At 42.9% G+C, this 17,825-nt stretch overlaps 1 protein-coding gene and 1 long non-coding RNA gene across 13 annotated transcripts in view; one reads left to right on the top strand and one right to left on the bottom strand.

Annotated features, from left to right (window-relative positions):
* C10H9orf3 (chromosome 10 C9orf3 homolog) overlaps positions 1–17,825 on the bottom strand; it is a 394,233-nt gene that overhangs the window by 127,759 nt on the left and 248,649 nt on the right. For all 12 annotated transcript variants that reach the window (XR_002336297.1, XR_002336299.1, XR_002336292.1 and 9 more), the window contains 2 exons: positions 7,718–7,820; positions 6,720–6,827 (listed from right to left, as the gene is read on the bottom strand). Coding sequence is in view for 4 of the 12 variants with exons in the window: in XM_021064603.1 (XP_020920262.1) it covers positions 6,720–6,827; positions 7,718–7,820 (211 nt within the window). In the remaining 8 variants the exon portion in view is untranslated. The remainder of the gene's footprint in view (positions 1–6,719; positions 6,828–7,717; positions 7,821–17,825) is intronic.
* LOC102158497 lies at positions 9,848–16,990 on the top strand. Its single transcript, XR_299114.3, has 4 exons — positions 9,848–11,311; positions 12,322–12,399; positions 14,971–15,170; positions 15,891–16,990. It is a non-coding gene; the product is annotated as an uncharacterized LOC102158497 (long non-coding RNA).

Genomic DNA, 17,825 nt, shown 5'->3' on the forward strand with positions numbered 1-17,825 from the left:
CTACTCTTTCAGTAATCTGTAAACTAATCAGGTCAGCCCCAGACAGCTTATTTTGATCATCACCTAAGAACATTAAATTAAGCATTATGATTAAAAAAAAAAAAAAAGCGACACTGATTTTGGCACATGGCTTATTTGCTAATTATTTGATAGTCCTGGTGAAAGTACTCAACAAAAAGCAGGTGCAAGTAGATTCTACTAAACTGACATTGGCTTGATAATTACACAGGATTAGGAATTTCTGTCAGACATTTCATGAATAATTACCATGGTCATGGGGAGAGGGAGGTAGGAGAAGCAAAACAGATCATCAAAATGTTGAAATAAGAACAGTGCTGACAGGATAAGAACTGAGAAGAAATGAAACGGTCAGGAATAAGTCATTGTTAAGCTCAAGAGACCAGTTTCCATTGGGAGGTAGAAAGATGATAATTCTGAAGTGCTGAGCAGATGGGTTATTGGAAAAGGAGAGGATTCCAAAGTAAATCAGAAAAAGAAGAAATTGAGGAACTTCTGAAGAAACTGAATCATGGCCTTCCTCTCCATAACGAATGAGAAGCAATACAAACAAAGGCACAATCCATTAAAAAAAAAAAAAAAAAAAAAAGGCAGCAAAAACTCTGCCAGCAGCATCCAAACAAGGAAAGAAGTACAGCCTGTGGCATAAACTTCAAAGAGACAACTAAAGAAAGAAACATAAGATTCCAACACAGCCTCCCACCCTCCCTCTGTCCCACCCCCTCCCCTCATGCTTAGCAGTAGTGGGACTGGTGAATTGCCCAAACCTCACAAATACCCACCCTTTGGAAAGAAACTGGGATATCTTTACTTTCTCTCTCTCTCTCTTTTTTTTTTTTTTTGTCTTTTTGTCTTTTGTTGTTGTTGTTGTTGTTGTTGTTGCTATTTCTTGGGCTGCTCCCGCGGCATATGGAGATTCCCAGGCTAGGGGTCGAATCGGAGCTGTAGCCACCGGCCTACGCCAGAGCCACAGCAACGTGGGATCCGAGCCGCGTCTGCAACCTACACCACAGCTCACGCCAACGCCGGATCGTTAACCCACTGAGCAAGGGCAGGGACCGAACCCGCAACCTCATGGTTCCTAGTCGGATTCGTTAACCACTGCGCCACGACGGGAACTCCTTTTTTTTTTTTTTTTTTTTTTTTTGATGGTGGAGGGACAGCAAACGTTTGCTTGAGTTAGATGAGCAAAACCTAGGAAGTGAACAACCGAGGATGCTGCTTTCAGGAGCTGCATAGGCTCCAGGGCTCCAAGCTGAACTGGAGGCACCTGCAATGTAGAAAGCACCTGCAGTGGGAAGACGCTGCACCCAAATCGAGTGAAGAGAATCTTGGCTGGGGACAGTTAACGACATTTCAGGGCCCAATCCTGCGACAAAAGGCTGTACACAGCTCTAAGGAAGCTCTTCCCCTCCATCCCTCCAGGTACAACATCCAAACTTCAAAGTATAGCTCAGAGGGGGAAGAAAAATACGTCCAAGATAAGTTGCGGAAGGAATCAAGGATAACGTTCGAATAGATACGGGAATAAATACAAGGTCAGGACAGTGCCACTCATGCTGAGAATGAGCATAAAGAAGAAATCAAGGATAATGTTCCCATACATACAGGAATAAATACCAGGACAGTGCCACTCATGCTGAGAATGAGCAAGAGAAAAAGTATGGCAGCTAGCAAACTAACACAACAAAAACCCACATAAAGAGAGAGACAGAAATAAGCGTAGCATAAAAGACAAGGAATCCAGTCTTGAAGAAAACATCAACTAAGGGACAGAAGAAAATTCTCCACAAATGCTTTCTACTAAAATATAAATGAAAATAAGATAACGGGAGCATAAATTCAATAAATTAGAAGCTCAAAGACAAGATGACAAAAGAGCAAAATGAGATGAAAAGCGAGATTTCAAAGCAAAGGGAATAGCTGAGGGACCAAAATAATCCACTATGGAGCATTAATAAAACAGAAACATCAAGGAAAAACAGAACCATTAAAAATGTATTCATAGTAATGTTATAATAATAAACATTGATATTAAAATAATAACATTGCTTGAGATAAACATATGTCATGAAGAACAAAAAGACAAAAGCAACTAGAAAATAACAAGTATGGAGGACAAAGATGATAAAAGGATAACCTGTAACCCTGAAATTAAGAAGCCTGCAAGGGAAAAAAAAAAATGAATGTGCTCAAAGATACAATCCAGACAATTTTACTGAAAGAAGTAAGAATAGACCATGAGACTATAAATGTACACTGTTTTCCAGGAAAAAAAAAACCTGATGCAGACTCATGGACACCAAGCCATTTTGATTAAATTACTAAACATCAAAGATAAAGAATTCTTCTGTCATCTGAGTGGTCTAAAGAGGAAAAAACAGACTGACTTCAAAAGTTTCAACAGCAGTATTTAATCCAGAAGGCTGTTGAGCAATAGCCACAAAGGTCTGAGGAAATGAAAACATGACCCAAGAATATTATACCCAGCCAGTCTGTAATTCAAATATAAAGGCAACAGGCAAACATTCTCAAGCAACTTGAACATCAATTTGATAATGAAATTTAGCCAACAAAGAGCTGAATCAAAATAAACCAGTCATGAATATAGCAACATGGTAAAATGACTGGTCATGAATTCTGAAAGCCTTTAAATACAGAGCTAGGACTACACAACTGTGCAAATTATAGTTACAGCACACACTATAAATAAAATAAACCTTAACTATCTAAAATATTAATCGAGAAAAATCCAGGGAGTTCCCTGGTTGCCTAGTGGTTAAGGATCCTGCAGTGCCACAGCAGCAACCCAAGCCACAGTAACATGGCCAAAAATACCACAGGGAAATCTACTCAGTATTCTGTAGTGACCTCCATGGGAAAAGAATCTGAAAAGTGTAAATGATTCAGTACACCTGAAACTAACACAACATTGTAAATCAACTACACACCAATAAAGATTTTTTTTTCTTTTTAGGGCCGAACCTGCAGCATATGGAGGTTCCCAGGCTAGGGGTTGAATCAGAGCTACAGCTGCTGGCCTACACCACAGCCACAGCAACACCAGATTTGAGCCACTTCTGTGACCTACACCACAGCTCATGACAATGCCGGATCCTTAATCTACTGAGTGAAACCAGAGAGCGAACCCACAGCCTCATGGATTCTAGTCCAGTTCTTAACCTGCTGAGCCACAATGGGAACTCTAACAATAAAATGTAATTAAAAAAAAAAAGAAAAATCTAGAATTGGGGAAAAGGAGTTGAAGTATATAACTATTGATTTCCTCATCTTTAATAAACTGATGCTTTCTAAAAATAAGATATATATCTAAAGAGAAAAAATTAACAATTTCAACTTGTTAAAGATTTTTTTGTAATTGTGTTTATCAACCATAGAAGAATCTTTGAGGAAATGATCTCTCTTACAGTTATCTAAAGTTCAAGTCTTTTGTATTCACTTCTGTTTCTTTTTCACTCGTTAAATTCAAGTAAAATTAATTAAATTCAAGTAAAATTAATTAAATTCAAGTAAAATTTCACTCAAATTCAAGTTAAATTCAAGTAAATAAAATGTAAAACATTTCATCAAAAGCACATATAATATAATCCTATTTTTATGAAATTATTTCTAAATATATCTTTGTGCCTATACCTGTGGGTACATTTATATACAAACACATAACGTTTACACTGTATACTCATATACACAGATATGTGTATACATATCATATATAATACATAGAAAGAGTTCAATTTCTAGAATGATGTTCTCCTAATATGAATTATAGGTATTGGTGGATAATTATAGGATTTTGAATGATATTTTACATTCTTCTTTGCATTTTTCTGTATTGCTTATTAAAATTTTTTTTAATAACAAGTATATATCAGTTGAAAATGCACTAAGTTCAAAACTTACTGTGGGATTAACAGAAGAACAGGAGTAGAGATAAAAGGAATAGAATTAAGAGCTCAGAAACAAACTCTTACTTTTATGATCCACTGATTTTCAACAAGGCTGCCAAGACAATTCAACGAAGGGAAAGAATAGTCTTTTTACAAACAGTCGTGGGGCAACCGGATATTCACATGCAAAAGAATGAAGTTGGACCATCTATCTCACAGCATATAAAAAATTAACTCAAAATGGATAAGAGAGGAGTTCCCATTGTGGCTCGGTGGAAACGAATCTTACATCCAAGAGGACGCAGGTTCAATCCCTGGCTTTGCTTAGAGGGTTAAGGATCTGGCATTGCCGTGAACTGTGGTGCACAGCTCCAATTCCACCCCTAGGCTGGGAATCTCCACATGCCACAGGTGCAGCCCTAAAGAGAAAAAAAGAAATGGATAAGAGACCTAAATATAAAAGCTAAAAAATTGCAAAGCTCTTTCAACAAAACATAGGAGTAACTTTTAATTAGGCAAGAAAATACTTGCAAATCATATGTCTAATGAGGAACTTGAATCTAGAATATATAAAGTACTCTTACAACTCAATAATAAAAGACAACCTAAATGAAAAAAATCAGCAGAGGATCTCAATAGACATTTTTCCAAAAAAAAAAAGATATATAAATGTCCAAAAAGTCCATGAAAAAATGCTCAACATAATTAGCTGCCAGAAAAATGCAACTTAAAACCACAATGAGATACTGCTTCAAACCCACTATAATGGCTATTATCAAAAAAATAAAACAAGTGTTGGTGAGGATGTGGAGAAATTGGAACCCTTGTGCATTGCTGGCGAGAATGGAAAATGGCACAACCCTTATGGAAAATAGTATGGCAGTTGCTCAAAAAACTGAAGCACTGTATGATCTAGCAATTCCACTTCCAGGGATATATTCAAAATAATTGAAAGCAGGGATTTGAACAGATATTTGTATACTAATGTTCATAGCAACATTAGTAGTATTCACAAGAGCCAAGAGGTGTAAATAACCCAAGTGTCCATTAACAGATGCAAAGACAAACCAAATGTGATACATACAATTGAATATTGAGTCTTAAAAAGGAAGCAAATTCTAATACATGCTGTAACATGGATGAACCTTGAAGACATTTTGCTAAGTGAAATATACAGATGCAACAGGACAAATATTGTATTATTCCACTTGCATGAAGTACCTATTGTAGTCAAAGAGACTGAAAACGGAATGGTAGTTGCCAGGGGGTGGAAGGAGGGAAGCATGGGAAGTTATTATTTCATGGATACAAGTTTCATTTGGGGAAAATTAAAATGTTCTGGAGATGCATGGTGGGGGTAGTTGCTCAACAATGTGAATGTACTTTTCTTTTTTGGTTTTGGTCTTTCAACTCTAGTTTTATTTTTATTTTTTAATTTTTAAATTAAAGTATAGTTGATCTACAATGTGGTGTCAATTTCTGCTATATAGCAAAGTGATGCAAGCATACACACACATATATATTCCTTTTCTCATATTATCTTCTATCACAAGAGACTGGATATCGTTTCCTATGCTATACAGTAGGTCCTCATTGCTTATCCATTAGAAACATGATAATTTGCATCTACTAACCCCAAACTTCCCATCCATCCCACTCCCTCCCCCTCCCTCTTGGCAAGTCCGCTCACCATGTCTGTGAGTCGCTTTCTGTTCTGCAGATAGGTTCATTTGCGTCATATTTTAGATTCCACATGTAAGTGCTGTCATAGGGTATTTGTCTTTCTCTTTCTGACTTCACTTAGTATGATCTCTAGATCCATCATGTTGCTGCAAATGGCATTATTTCTTTTTTTTTTTTTTTTTTGTCTTTTTGCCTTTTCTAGGGCTGCTCCCGTGGCAAGTGGAGGTTCCCAGGTTAGGGGTCTAATGGGAGCTGTAGCTGCCAAGCCTACACCAGAGCCACAGCAACATAGGATCCAAGTCATGTCTGCGACCTACACCACAGCTCACGGCCACGCCGGATCCCTAACCCACTGAGCAAGGCCAGGGATCAAACCCGCAACCTCAGGGTTCCTGGTCGGATTCGTTAATCACTGCGCCACGACGGGAACTCCATTCATTTTTATGGCTGAGTAGCATTCCATTCTATATGTGCTCCTTAACCACTAGGCCATGAGAAAACTCCGACAATTTTGTGAATATATTAAAAACCACTGACTTGTACATTTCAGAAGGGTGAATTTGAGGGTATGTGAATTGCATCTCAATAAAGCTGTTAGGGAAAAAAAACAATTCAGCTCTAATTCAAAAGAGGTAAAAGAAAAACTGAACGAAATCAGTGGAGGGAGCACTAAATGTTCCAGGAAAAGCTGATGCCAGAGCCTCGGAAGTGACGGCAAATGCAATGCCCGCCTATATGGCTGCAGTATCTTGGTGAGAAGTGGTTTTTAAGCAATATGAATTTGGCTATTCAGCCAACCAATCGTATAAGACTCCCAAGCCAGTTTTCAAGCTACCTTTCCAGATACAGGTTTAGGGAGACCCCTTCTCCCCTCAACAAAAAGAACGTGCACAGGACAGCTATGGATTACAGTGTGTCCTAAACTACAGGAGATTACCTTCCCAGAAACAACACTTCCCTGTGTCCACTTCATTAACTTCCTATGTTCCCTACTGCGTTAAATCGTAAATCTTTTCCCTACCTGTTAATACGCACATAATCTAGTCGCCATGTGCCACACACACCCCCCTCCGACTGTACATCATGGACTCATGAGGACTCATAAATTACCTGGGAAAGAATCAGTTGCCCATGGAATGTGTGCACAAACTTTCTTAGAAATGAAAAATAGGTGTCATCTCCAAGTCTTTTGGCAAGGAACCGGAGGAGGAAATAGCCCTAGAAGAAAGGAAGAAGAAACAAAGATGCTTATTCATCAGAAAACCTGCTTAGAAGAGTTCCCATCATGACTCAGTGGTACCGAACCTGACTCGTATCTATTCACGAGGACATGGGTTTGATCCCTGGCCCCAGTCAGTGGGTAAGGATCCAGTGTTACCATGAGCTGCAATGTAGGTGGCAGACATTGGCATGGTGTGGCTGGCAGCTACAGCTCTGATTTAACCCCTAGCCTGGGAACTTCCATATGCCACGGGTGTGGCCCTTAAAAAAAAAAAAAAGGAAAAGAAAAATTTCTTCCAAAGTCAACTCTAACTAATCCACTAGCACAGGTTATGCTCATCTAGAAATTCCATCTGACCTGTCCCAGGCAGCCCTTTTTTATATTCTTACCAGTAAGGTTGAGTCTAGAACTTAAGGACCAACTCCTTTGCTTCCAAATCATCTGTCTGTATTGCCTGCCATCTTGTTTGTCCTTGGCTTACATGAAGCCTGATGTCTGTCGTGGACCGTGAGACAAGAGCCCAGCTCCTCTCTCCCCCAGCTATCAGGAAAGGCCTTTAAACTTCAAATACTTCTCTAGTCTTCCTGTCTTTTAGTTGGAACCTGACGGCGATTTTAAGATTCTTCTCTTCAAAGCACACTTAGCAGGAGGAAGGAGCGTAGGGAGGTACAGGGCAGGGAATAGTTTGGCTTCCTTTGATTCATGACTCATTTTAACGTTTTAATTATCGGACAGTCAAGATATCTACCTAGTCAACTGTCCTGATACTGTTGATGATTTTTTGTTTGTTTTGCCCCACGTGTATTATTAACCTTTACTGTTTACAGGTAGGACCTAAAAAGTGCTGTACCATACGAGCTGGCTTCTGCCGCTTAAACGCACTTACCTTTAAATAGTGAACCTGCATGAAGACCTTCTCCGGATTGAGCCCATGTTTGATGACAGATGAGCCCGAGTCACTCACGTGGCCGGTTTTCTCTTTATTGGGTCTAAAATGAAGCCATAAAATTTTCTTGAAGTACAGCACATTCTTAACTAATTAGACGGTAATATCACTTTCTTGTTTTCCGAGTTGCTCAATAGCACCTTAATTCTATTCAACAGTACCAGGGATCATTTAAAATGGTTTACATTATACATTCATATACTGAACAAGGAGGGATTTATATTTGGGTTGGCAACCTGAGGCTGGCTACTGGCAATATTTTACATCATGTTATCCAAGATTAAAGCTTGCCAGACCCTCAAGGAATCTAAGCTCCAGTATGAATTATTTAAGAAACGATACACTTTTCTTCTGGTAGGAATGATGGACTGTGAAATGCAATGGAAAATGTAGCTTTACTTGGAAGAGCAAAGGAACTTAGGTCATTTTCCGAAAGCTTCTGAAAGCCCCCATGTTATCCCTCCTCTTGATTTGCATTTAGTAATTAAGGCTCCTTTAAGAAATATTCGCCTTCTGAAGCCGTTTTAGACGTGCAAAAACAAAACAAAAAATGTCATGGAGCCCCATGTTTTCAGAACAGGTAGAGACATTAGTAATCGTACTTCAACCGCCTCTTTTCACAAATGAGGGAAACAGGCACATGGAAATTAAGCCTGTATCCAAGGGCTCACGGCTTGTTTTGATTCATGGTGACAGTGAGGACTGAAACAAACGTCTCCTTATTTTATACTCTATAGTTTTAAGTATTATTCTTCTTCTTATTATTGTCTTTTTAGGGCCACATCCACATCATATGGAGGTCCCCAGGCCAGGGGTCGAATCGGAGCTGTAGCCACCGGCCTACCCCACAGTCCCAGCGATGCAGGATCCAAGCTACCTCTGTGACCTACACCACAGCTCAGGCAATGCTGGATCCTTAACCCACTGAGCGAGGCCAGGGATCAAACCCGTGTCCTCATGGATACTAGCCAGATTTGTTTCCGCTGAGCCACAATGGGAACTCCGGTCTTCGGTATTGTTAAAAATTATTTTAGGAGTTCCCGATGTGGCACAATGGAATTGGTGGCGATGTCTGCAGTCGGCAGGATGCAGGTTTGACCCCTGACCCAGTGGGTTAAAGGACCCGGCATTGCTGCAACTGCAGTGTAGGGTGCAACTTCGGCTCCAATCTCTGGCCTGGGAACTCCATGTGCCATGGGGCGGCCAAAAAAGAAAAACACATATATATTTTTTTGTCTTTTCTAGAGTCGCACCCATGGCATATGTAGGTTCCCAGGCTAGGGGTCTAATTGGAGCTGTAGCCACTGGCCTAAACCAGTGTCACAGCAACGCCGGATCCGAGCTGTGTCTGCTATCTACACCACAGCTCACGACAACACCAGATCCTTAACCCACTGAACGAGGCCAGGGATCGAACCCGCAACCTCGTGGTTCTTAGTCGGATTCGTTAACCACTGAGGCACGAAGGGAACTCCGAAAAACATATTTTAACAAAACACAATTGTGGTGTAGTGAATGGTTCAACAACTAACTAAAAATCAAAATAAGTGACAAGGTATTTGCAGCTTTTAGCTGTTCAAAAACCGGCCACCTATTGGACAAACATTGAAGAGCATGTGGTAGGGTGAGGGGAAGGCAGGGGCTGACAAGAGGGCTGGCACATCAGAAAGGCAAGGGGCTATTTTTATTTTTGTTTGTTTATTTGTTGGTTTTTAAAATTGTGTTGAAGTATAGCTGATTTACAGGGTTGTGTTAATTTCTGCTATACAGCAAAGTGCCTCAGTCACAGACACACACACAAACACACACACACATGCTTTTTCATATTCTTTTCCATTACGGTTTATTATAGGATATTGAATATAGTTCCCTGTGCTAAACGGCAGGACCTTGTTGTTCATCCATCCTATAGAGAATAGTTTGCCTCTGCTAATCTCACAGTCCCAGTCCATCCCTACCCTCCCACCCTGCCTTGGCAACCACAGTGCTGTTCTCTACATCTGTGAGTCTGTTTCTCTTTTGTAGATAAGTTCATTTGTGTCACATTTTAAATTACACATAGAAGTGATACATGGTATTTGGCTTTCTCTTTCTGACTTAACTTCACTTAATATGAGAATCTCTAGGTCCGTCTGTGTTGTTGCAAATGGCATGATTTCATCCTTTTTCATGGCTGAGTAGCATTTCATTGTATATACAGCATGGGGCTACAAGGTACACAGCTTTTGGAATCCAAGAGACCTAGTGTTGACTTTGACTCCTGCTACTTACTACCTATTACTTACTTGCAGGTTACTTTAATCCTCAATTTACTCATTTGCAAAATGGGAATAAGCTTACCCATCTCCCCAGGTCCTTTGGGGAATAACTGAAGTAATATATGTCAAGTTCTTCTGAGGGCTGAGGATACAGAAATTACTCAATAAACTTCATAAAGCTTTCTAACGTTGTGGCAACACATATCGCTAAGTTCAAAGCTGGTCATCTGCAATGGATTTCAGTGTTTCCACATGCCCACAGACAAACATAGAAGGGTGCTGGACCTGAATGGTAGTGCCTGAGGATGATCCAGCCTGCCAAATCAGGCTCTCTGCAGTGTGCCCAAGCTGCCAAGCAAAGAACCCCTGAGTAAGTCTCTGCTGAATATCCCAGGACACTGTGGCAGCAGACACAAGGCACAGAACCAGCAGACACCTCAAGGAGAGACCAGATGCCGACGGCCAGCCATTAGAGCTAACCGCATAGTTTGCATTTTTCTAGTTGATCCCTGACTTACCAACGTGACTATACTTGCAGGAATAACTAGTCAGTCCCTTTCATCTTCACTTAAGACGCCCCTGAAGAGCATCAGCTTTATTCCTGCTCTCAAGTGTGTCCTGGAGTTGGGGGCCTTTATAAGAAAGCCAGGCGGGCTTTGATAGGAAAGCCCACCACCTGCAGCCGAGAGAGGAGGAAGACCTGCAGAGTCAGCCTGAATTCAAACCAGTTTTCCCAGCCTCCAGAGAGACAGAGTGGCCGTGAATGTCTTTTGCCCTTGAGCTCTGAACAGAGACTGTTAGAAGGGGAGGAACACAGAAGACGACCCTAAATCTCGGCTCCAAAGTCTGGCTTCCGGGCCCAAGGTCCTCATGATGACTTGAGCTGGTCTTCTTTCCTTTGACTAAAAATGTCCTTCCAGAAAGCATCCCTCTCTGACTCTCCTCTGCCACCCTCTCCAAATGAAGAAGTGCTCAAGAAAATTCTTTTAGGCTGACAGCATCCAAAGCAAACACACAAGTCCCCAAGAGATTCCTTTTAAAGTAGACGTGATGCTGGAGAGAGCAGCACCCAGACAAGCTTTGCAAGAAATCAGAGGGGGTGGCTTTTACGAGGAAAAGATAATCTACCAGTGGAAAAAAGAGTGACTTCCATGGCTGTGCTCTTCTGGTTCTCATAATACCACTGACTCCAGGTCTGTGCAGGGAGACACGGCAGAGAGAGAAAGCAGGAAACAAAAGAACCATCACTGCCTGCAATAACAGACGACTCTCACAGGTGAGTGAAAGGAGTCGCACCCAAAAAGACAACATGCAGGAGTTCCCCTTGTAGCTCACTGGTAACAAACCTGACTAGTATCCATGAGGACGCAGGTTCGATCCCTGGCCTTACTCAGTGGGTTAAAGATGCGGGGTTGCCGTGAGCTGTGGTGTAGGTTGCAGATGCGGCTCAGATCTGGCGTTGTTGTGGCCGTGGTGTCGGTGGCAGCTGCAGCTCCAATTGGACCCCTAGCCTGGGAACTTCTATATGCTGCACATGAGGCCCTAAAAAGAAAGCAGCAACAACAAAAAAGACAACATGCAAATGTATAATTTCAGTTAAAGGAAATCAAAGAAGAGGCAACAGACCGATGAGGATACAGGGCAAAATACTACTTACCTTGGGGAAGGAGTGTTGTCAGGATGGGCAGAAAAAAAGCGGAAAGTTTCTGGGGTTGGTGAGAATGCTCTATACATTCATCTGAGGGGTGCTTTCATGAAGATAAATACTAAAAATCGAATGAGCCTTCTAGAAGTACCTGTGTACCATAGCGTATGTATATTTCAATTGAAAAGTTAAGAAAAAATAGATGCATGTGAAATAGCACACATTTTGTGGGAATTAAATGGACTCCGTTTAGAAAAGGGGCTTTGCTCTCGTGTGCCGTGAACACATGACTAGGGTTAAGTAAGCTTAACCCTTAATACCTGAGGTCCAAGTAAATATTTTAAAAAATTTAATGACATTGTAAGAGGCACAAAGAACTGTGGCATACACAGTTGGCTCAATCTTCTCCCATTCTCATCCACCCTCTACCCTGCCACTTGTATAGGTGAGTCTGAAACGTTAAACACTCACTTTCCGAGTGTCCTTGCAGCTACAGAGAGTTGGAAGACAGGGTCCAGGCCAATAAAACAAAAAAGCAGAGGTCTGCTGTGGTTGGGAGTGGGGTTCTGGGTCAGGTTTTGCTTTCCTTAAGAAAGGGGAACTATAACTGGTACTATTCCTCTTTCCCCCAAACATGGTAGAAGGAGCTACATCAGCCACCTTGCAACCATGAGGCAGCACATTAACATGCTATGGAAACCAGGATGGACTGAAAGAAGGTAAATGGTTTTTGATAGCACCATTCAGTTTGGGGCCAGCCCAAGACTGCCTGCCCTCACACCTCTTATATGAGAAGAATAACCCCCATTTGTTTAATTCAATATATTAATTGAAGCCAGATTCATTCCTAATGACTGGAGAAATGAACTAATACCAATAGCTACCATTCCCTGTTATCGCCTGTGCCAGGTACTCTGCCAAGCCCTTTTTATGTATTATGTCCTTCGACCATCATGAGAATCTGATGGGGCGGGTGTTGTGATGATGTCCTTAAAAGCGGAGAAGAGTGAGGCCCAGAGACGACCTCAAAGATAGTCAGTGGCAGAATTGCAAGTGGAACCCGGGTCCATGGACCACCAAAGGCCTTGCTGCACTCTGGGGTCTCCCCAAGATCCAGGCCCCTCTCTTGGTTGTGTCAAATACTAATTGGAGAGCCTCAGACAAGATACTCACTCTCCCCAAAGCTCAGTTTCCTCACCTGTCAAGAGGATGATGAGGCTTAGATAATGTGAAAGCACTTCTGTAAACCTTGAGTGTTAAGTATGCAACATTACACGCCAGTGTTTCTTTCCTTGGCTGGAATACATGGAATGTGAGAGATCAAGTTACCAAGGTCGTTTGGGCTTAAATGCCCTTGGTTTCTGTTGTTCCTGGCACCAAATGTAACAACCTAGATTAGCCTGACCTTGCCCGGCCCACCTCCTTCCTCTCCCACTGCACTCACAGGAGCAATGCAGACCTTTCCAAAGCTGTCAGATGGCAGTGATATTTGATACACAGTGATGTGATCTGGAATCAAACCTCCTGAAGAACGAACCGATTCTGCAGGACTATTGCCAAGGGTGGGGTTTAAGAAAATGCCTCCGAAAGTTGCTCAGGCGTGTCGGCCTGGGTCTGAACACCCACTGCTCTGCCCTGGCCCAGAGAGATGGTCTGACAGCCTCTCTGTCTGGTACTCCATGGCCGCAAAAGTGAGGGCCATGAGTCTCACAAGTCTGTAAACTTGCGACTGTGGTGCTTGAGCCAGGGACTAAACAGCCCAGAAATTTGACAGAAGGGGATTAAAGAGCATTCCAACATCCCCGTCCATCAGCGGCAAGGGCCCCATAGCGTTGGACAGTCTGGGAGCAGAGCCTCACTCCCCCTGCAGTAAGGGAGGAAATTAAACGCTACCTTTGTGGAGACCTGGGCCTCTGGGTACCGATTTGAGCCCTGCAGGCACAAGTAAGAGCTCCTGGGGAAGCAGCAGAACACACAGGTTAAGAGTTTGGGTGTGGGACTTCCAGCTGTGGCTCAGGGGAAACGAATCTGACTAGTATCTATGAGGATGCAGGTTCGATCCCTGGCCTCGCTCTGTGGGTTAAGGATCCAGGGTTGCCCTGAGCTGTGCTGTAGGTCGCAGATGCGGCTTGGATCTGGCATTGTGGTGGCTGTGGCATAGGCCAGCAGCTGCAGCTCTAGATTCCTAGTTCTAGCCTGGGAACTTCCATGTGCCTCAGGGCCACTTCCATGTGGCCCTAAAGGCAAATAATAATAATAATAATAATAGTCTCATCATAATGAGTACTGATTGAGGTCAGGGAGTGCCAGCTAGACCTTCTTCTGACAGGCAAAGACATTGGAAAGACCTTACCCTACAGTCACATGTGTATGATGTTATCACTGGGGGAAGCAGGTGAATGCTCTCTATTATTCTGGAAACTACTTGTGAGTCTATGATTATTCAAAAATGTAAAATTTTTTAAATGTTTAAATGATTTTTATTTTTTCTATTATAGTTGGTTTACAGTCTTCTGTCAATTTTCGACTGTACAGCAAAGTGACCCAGTCACACACATTCTTTTTCTCACGCTAGCCTCCATCCTGCACCATCACAAGTGACTGGATAGAGCACCCAGTGCTACAGAGCAAGATCTCACTGCTCATTCCTTCCAAATGCAATAGTTTGCATCTATTAACCCCAGATTCCCAGTCCATCCCACTCCCTCCTCCTCCCCCTTGGCAACCACTTCTCCAAGTCCATGAGTTCTAAAAATTTTATTTTTTTTTAATAAGACCAGGCACCTAAATGTAGCCGATCATTGTGAGGCTTTTGAACATAAACCCTTCAGGAGCTGGTTGGCAAGCCTGCTCCTTTCTACATTGTCATCAGAAGACAAATACAAAGGAACAATACATTTCAGGTGTGGCTTAAAATGCCAGTAAGCTAGGTCTGGGCATATTCCTGACATGTACCCCCGACAGTCTATGCCAGTCTGTGAAAAGATTACTAAAATTCTGGGTTAAAAAAAATGGAGGCAGAATGATTGAAAGTACAGGAATGTTATATCTTCCATTTGTTTTGGCAACAACTTTTCCATCTTTATTAAACATGCATCGAGGGGATTCGCCACTGCCTTGCCTTTGGACAGTGATTCCAAAGAGCACCAGACAGAAACCTGTGCACCCCTTGACTAACGAAGTTGTATCGTGTCAAAGCTATGGCTGTTTGGCAAGTTTGATTATCTGTGTGCTTTTCACAATGGACTGAACAGCTACCCAGCATGAAGGTTTTTTTTTTTCCCCATCAGGGACCATTATCCTACAGCAGACACAGCAGGCAATCACTCTGGTGTTGAAAAAGGCAACTGCTAAAACGATTTGAGACAGAAAGGAGCATCTCTTCAAGGAGCCAAGGGAAAGTGAAGCAGGTGTGTGTTCTGTCCCCTGATGGTGAAAGGAGCCAGCGGTTGGTACATCTGGAAGAAGAGGCCAGCTGCTGAAAGGGGAGGTAAGAAAAGGCCCTGCTCTTAGCAGAACTGTGGAAAACACCAAAAAACGCCACACAGTTTGATAAGCAGGGTAGGAAAATGGAAGCTAAAACTTAGAAAAGCAGGAAGGAATAAGCATTACTTAAAAAAAGAAAAGAGTCCTCAGGTTTTGAACGCCCATAAACCAGAAAAAGCTTCCCTGAGAAACGAAATCCCAAAACAAGGAAAAGATTAATACAATAGAGCAGTATACGGCCCCATTCAACACAGCAGGAGGTCATGTGCACAGGTTTTCAAAGGAGACGAAGGCAAAGACAGAGAGCAAAGACACCCATCTGAGGTCACAGGGGCTTTCTAATATGGTGGGTTTTGGGTTTTCAGAGGACGCGTCCCAACAGGAAAGAGGGGATGCTGGAGAAAACGAACAACCAGATCCAGGAAGCTGTAACACTGTTGCCAGGAAGGCAGAAAGGGAGAATGCCCAGGACCACAGAAAGGGCTTTTGAAGCAATTTCGAACCCTAATTCTTGACACCAGGTGTCAAGAGGGGTCAGGAGGAATAGAACTGCTTGACTCCCACTTTGCTTCCACTTTCCTGCCAAGGGGAATAATTTTCAAACTACACGTGGTAGAACAAGCATGGCTACATGGGAATGGATGTTTCATGTTTGGGAACTGATTCTCTATGTGGAAAGGGCTCCCTCAGCCTTTAACTTCTTTAACTTCTGACTCTTGGCCAGGTGAGGGATGTGCCACAGCTCTGATTCCACCTGCAACCACAGACCTCTGGAGGCGTCAAATCATGGAGACGATGGGAAGGGGGCTGATGGAGACAGAAGTCATTCTGATTGCAAAGGAAGAAGAAATAAGAAGAAGAGAAGCAAAATTTGTGACGAGGTGCTGAAGAGAGAGTTTGTGATGGACTATAGCGGGTAGCGTGGGGTCTTGAGGGCCACCTCCAGAAATTCACATTGGGTATCAGGCATCCTGACTTCTACAGGCAGCTGGCAGGAGGGATGTGGTGATGAGCATATGGGGGTTGTTCCATGGCTTCAGAGAAGGTTAACAAACAGAACCCCACAGTGTTGGTTAATTACTTGCTATAACCAGGAGGGAGTCCTTAGGGCCGTGCCTGAGGAATGATGACCTTGTGGCTTAACAAATTTGCAAAGGAGTCAACTGGAATCCTAGCTGGTGGGCTGATGGCAGGGACAGCAACCACAGCCTGGAATGAGGACCCCGAATTAATACAGCAAAAGTTAATACAGACAAAGAGGCTTTTAAAAGCAAGCATTTACCTATGCAAAAGATTTAGTATATTGAATGGTCTGTAAACTCAACAGGGAACAGGAAGTGATGGATGTGGCTTCCAAAACAATAAACGCAATAGTAGATGGGACCAATAGGAGGGATGGGAATATAAGGAGAAGTATGCTGGGACAGGGGCAGATGGCAGGCAGAGTTGGGCTCTGAGTCAGACTCCCCTCTGCCTTCATCCTGGCTCTGCCACTTAAGGCTGTAGAAAGATGGTCAGTGCCATGCGCATCTGCTTCCGCATCTATCCAGTGGGGAGGAAGATGGTACTAGTACTATCTCATACAGCCATTTTGAGGATTAAATGAGGTAGATGTACGTAGAGTGCTTAGAATAGTGTTTGGTGCATGGGAAGCACTCAGAGAATGTCACGAAGGAGAAGAAAATGCGAGGGAGTTGGAATGGTAAGACCACCATGAGAAGGTGTGTGATGCTGGGTTTAAAAAAATGAAATATGAGAGTTCCCGTTGGGGCTAAGCAGTAAGGAACCCGACTAGGAACCATGAGGTTGCAGGTTCAACCATGAGGTTGCTCAGCCGGTGAAGGATCCGGCGTTGCCGTGAGCTGTGGTGTAGGTCACAGACACGGCTCGGATCCTGTGTTGCTGTGGCTGTGGCGTAGGGTGGCAGCTACAGTGCCACTTTGAACCCTAGGCTGGGAAGCTCCATATGCCACGGGTGTGGCCCTAAAAAGCAATAATAATAATAAGAAATAAGAAATATGGTATATATGTGAGTGCATTCAACTACCTCTATTAATTTGTGTCTCTTCTCTTCTGGACTCTCCAGATCAAGGGGAGCAATAATAGCTCCAGTGCACTCTTCATAGGTGCAACCTCAGAGTATTCAGTTCAGGGGTCACATCTAGAGAAGGCCACTGTCAATGAAGAGAACTACAAAGAATCAAGCCCTAAAGGGAATCGTTCTCCTGACCCCGTTGTACACAGAACAAATTTACCAAAGCCTGTGACTAGTGAGCTGAAAAGGAAAGACAATGGTCTTCAGATATGGGGATGGACTGGGGGAGAAGGAGGCGAATCCTCTGCGACTCCGGAGGGAAAGGCTGAGAGCATAGTGCAGACCTTGCCAGGAGGCTGGTTCCAGCCGCATCTAAGGAAGACCATTCTTTTTTTTTTTTTTGCTTTTTGCTTTTTAGGGTCTCACCTGTGGCATATGGAAGTTTCCAGGCTAGAGGTCGAATCAGAGCTATAGCCGCCGGCCTACTCCACAGCCACAGCAACTAGGGATCTGAGCCACATCTGCCACCTACACCATAGCTCACGGCAACACTGGATCCTTAATCCATTGAGCAAGGCCAGGGATCGAACCTGAGACCTCATGAATACTAGTTGGATTTCTTGG

The sequence above is a fragment of the Sus scrofa genome, chromosome 10, assembly GCF_000003025.6.
Source record: "Sus scrofa isolate TJ Tabasco breed Duroc chromosome 10, Sscrofa11.1, whole genome shotgun sequence".
NCBI classification, from domain to species: Eukaryota; Metazoa; Chordata; class Mammalia; order Artiodactyla; family Suidae; genus Sus; species Sus scrofa.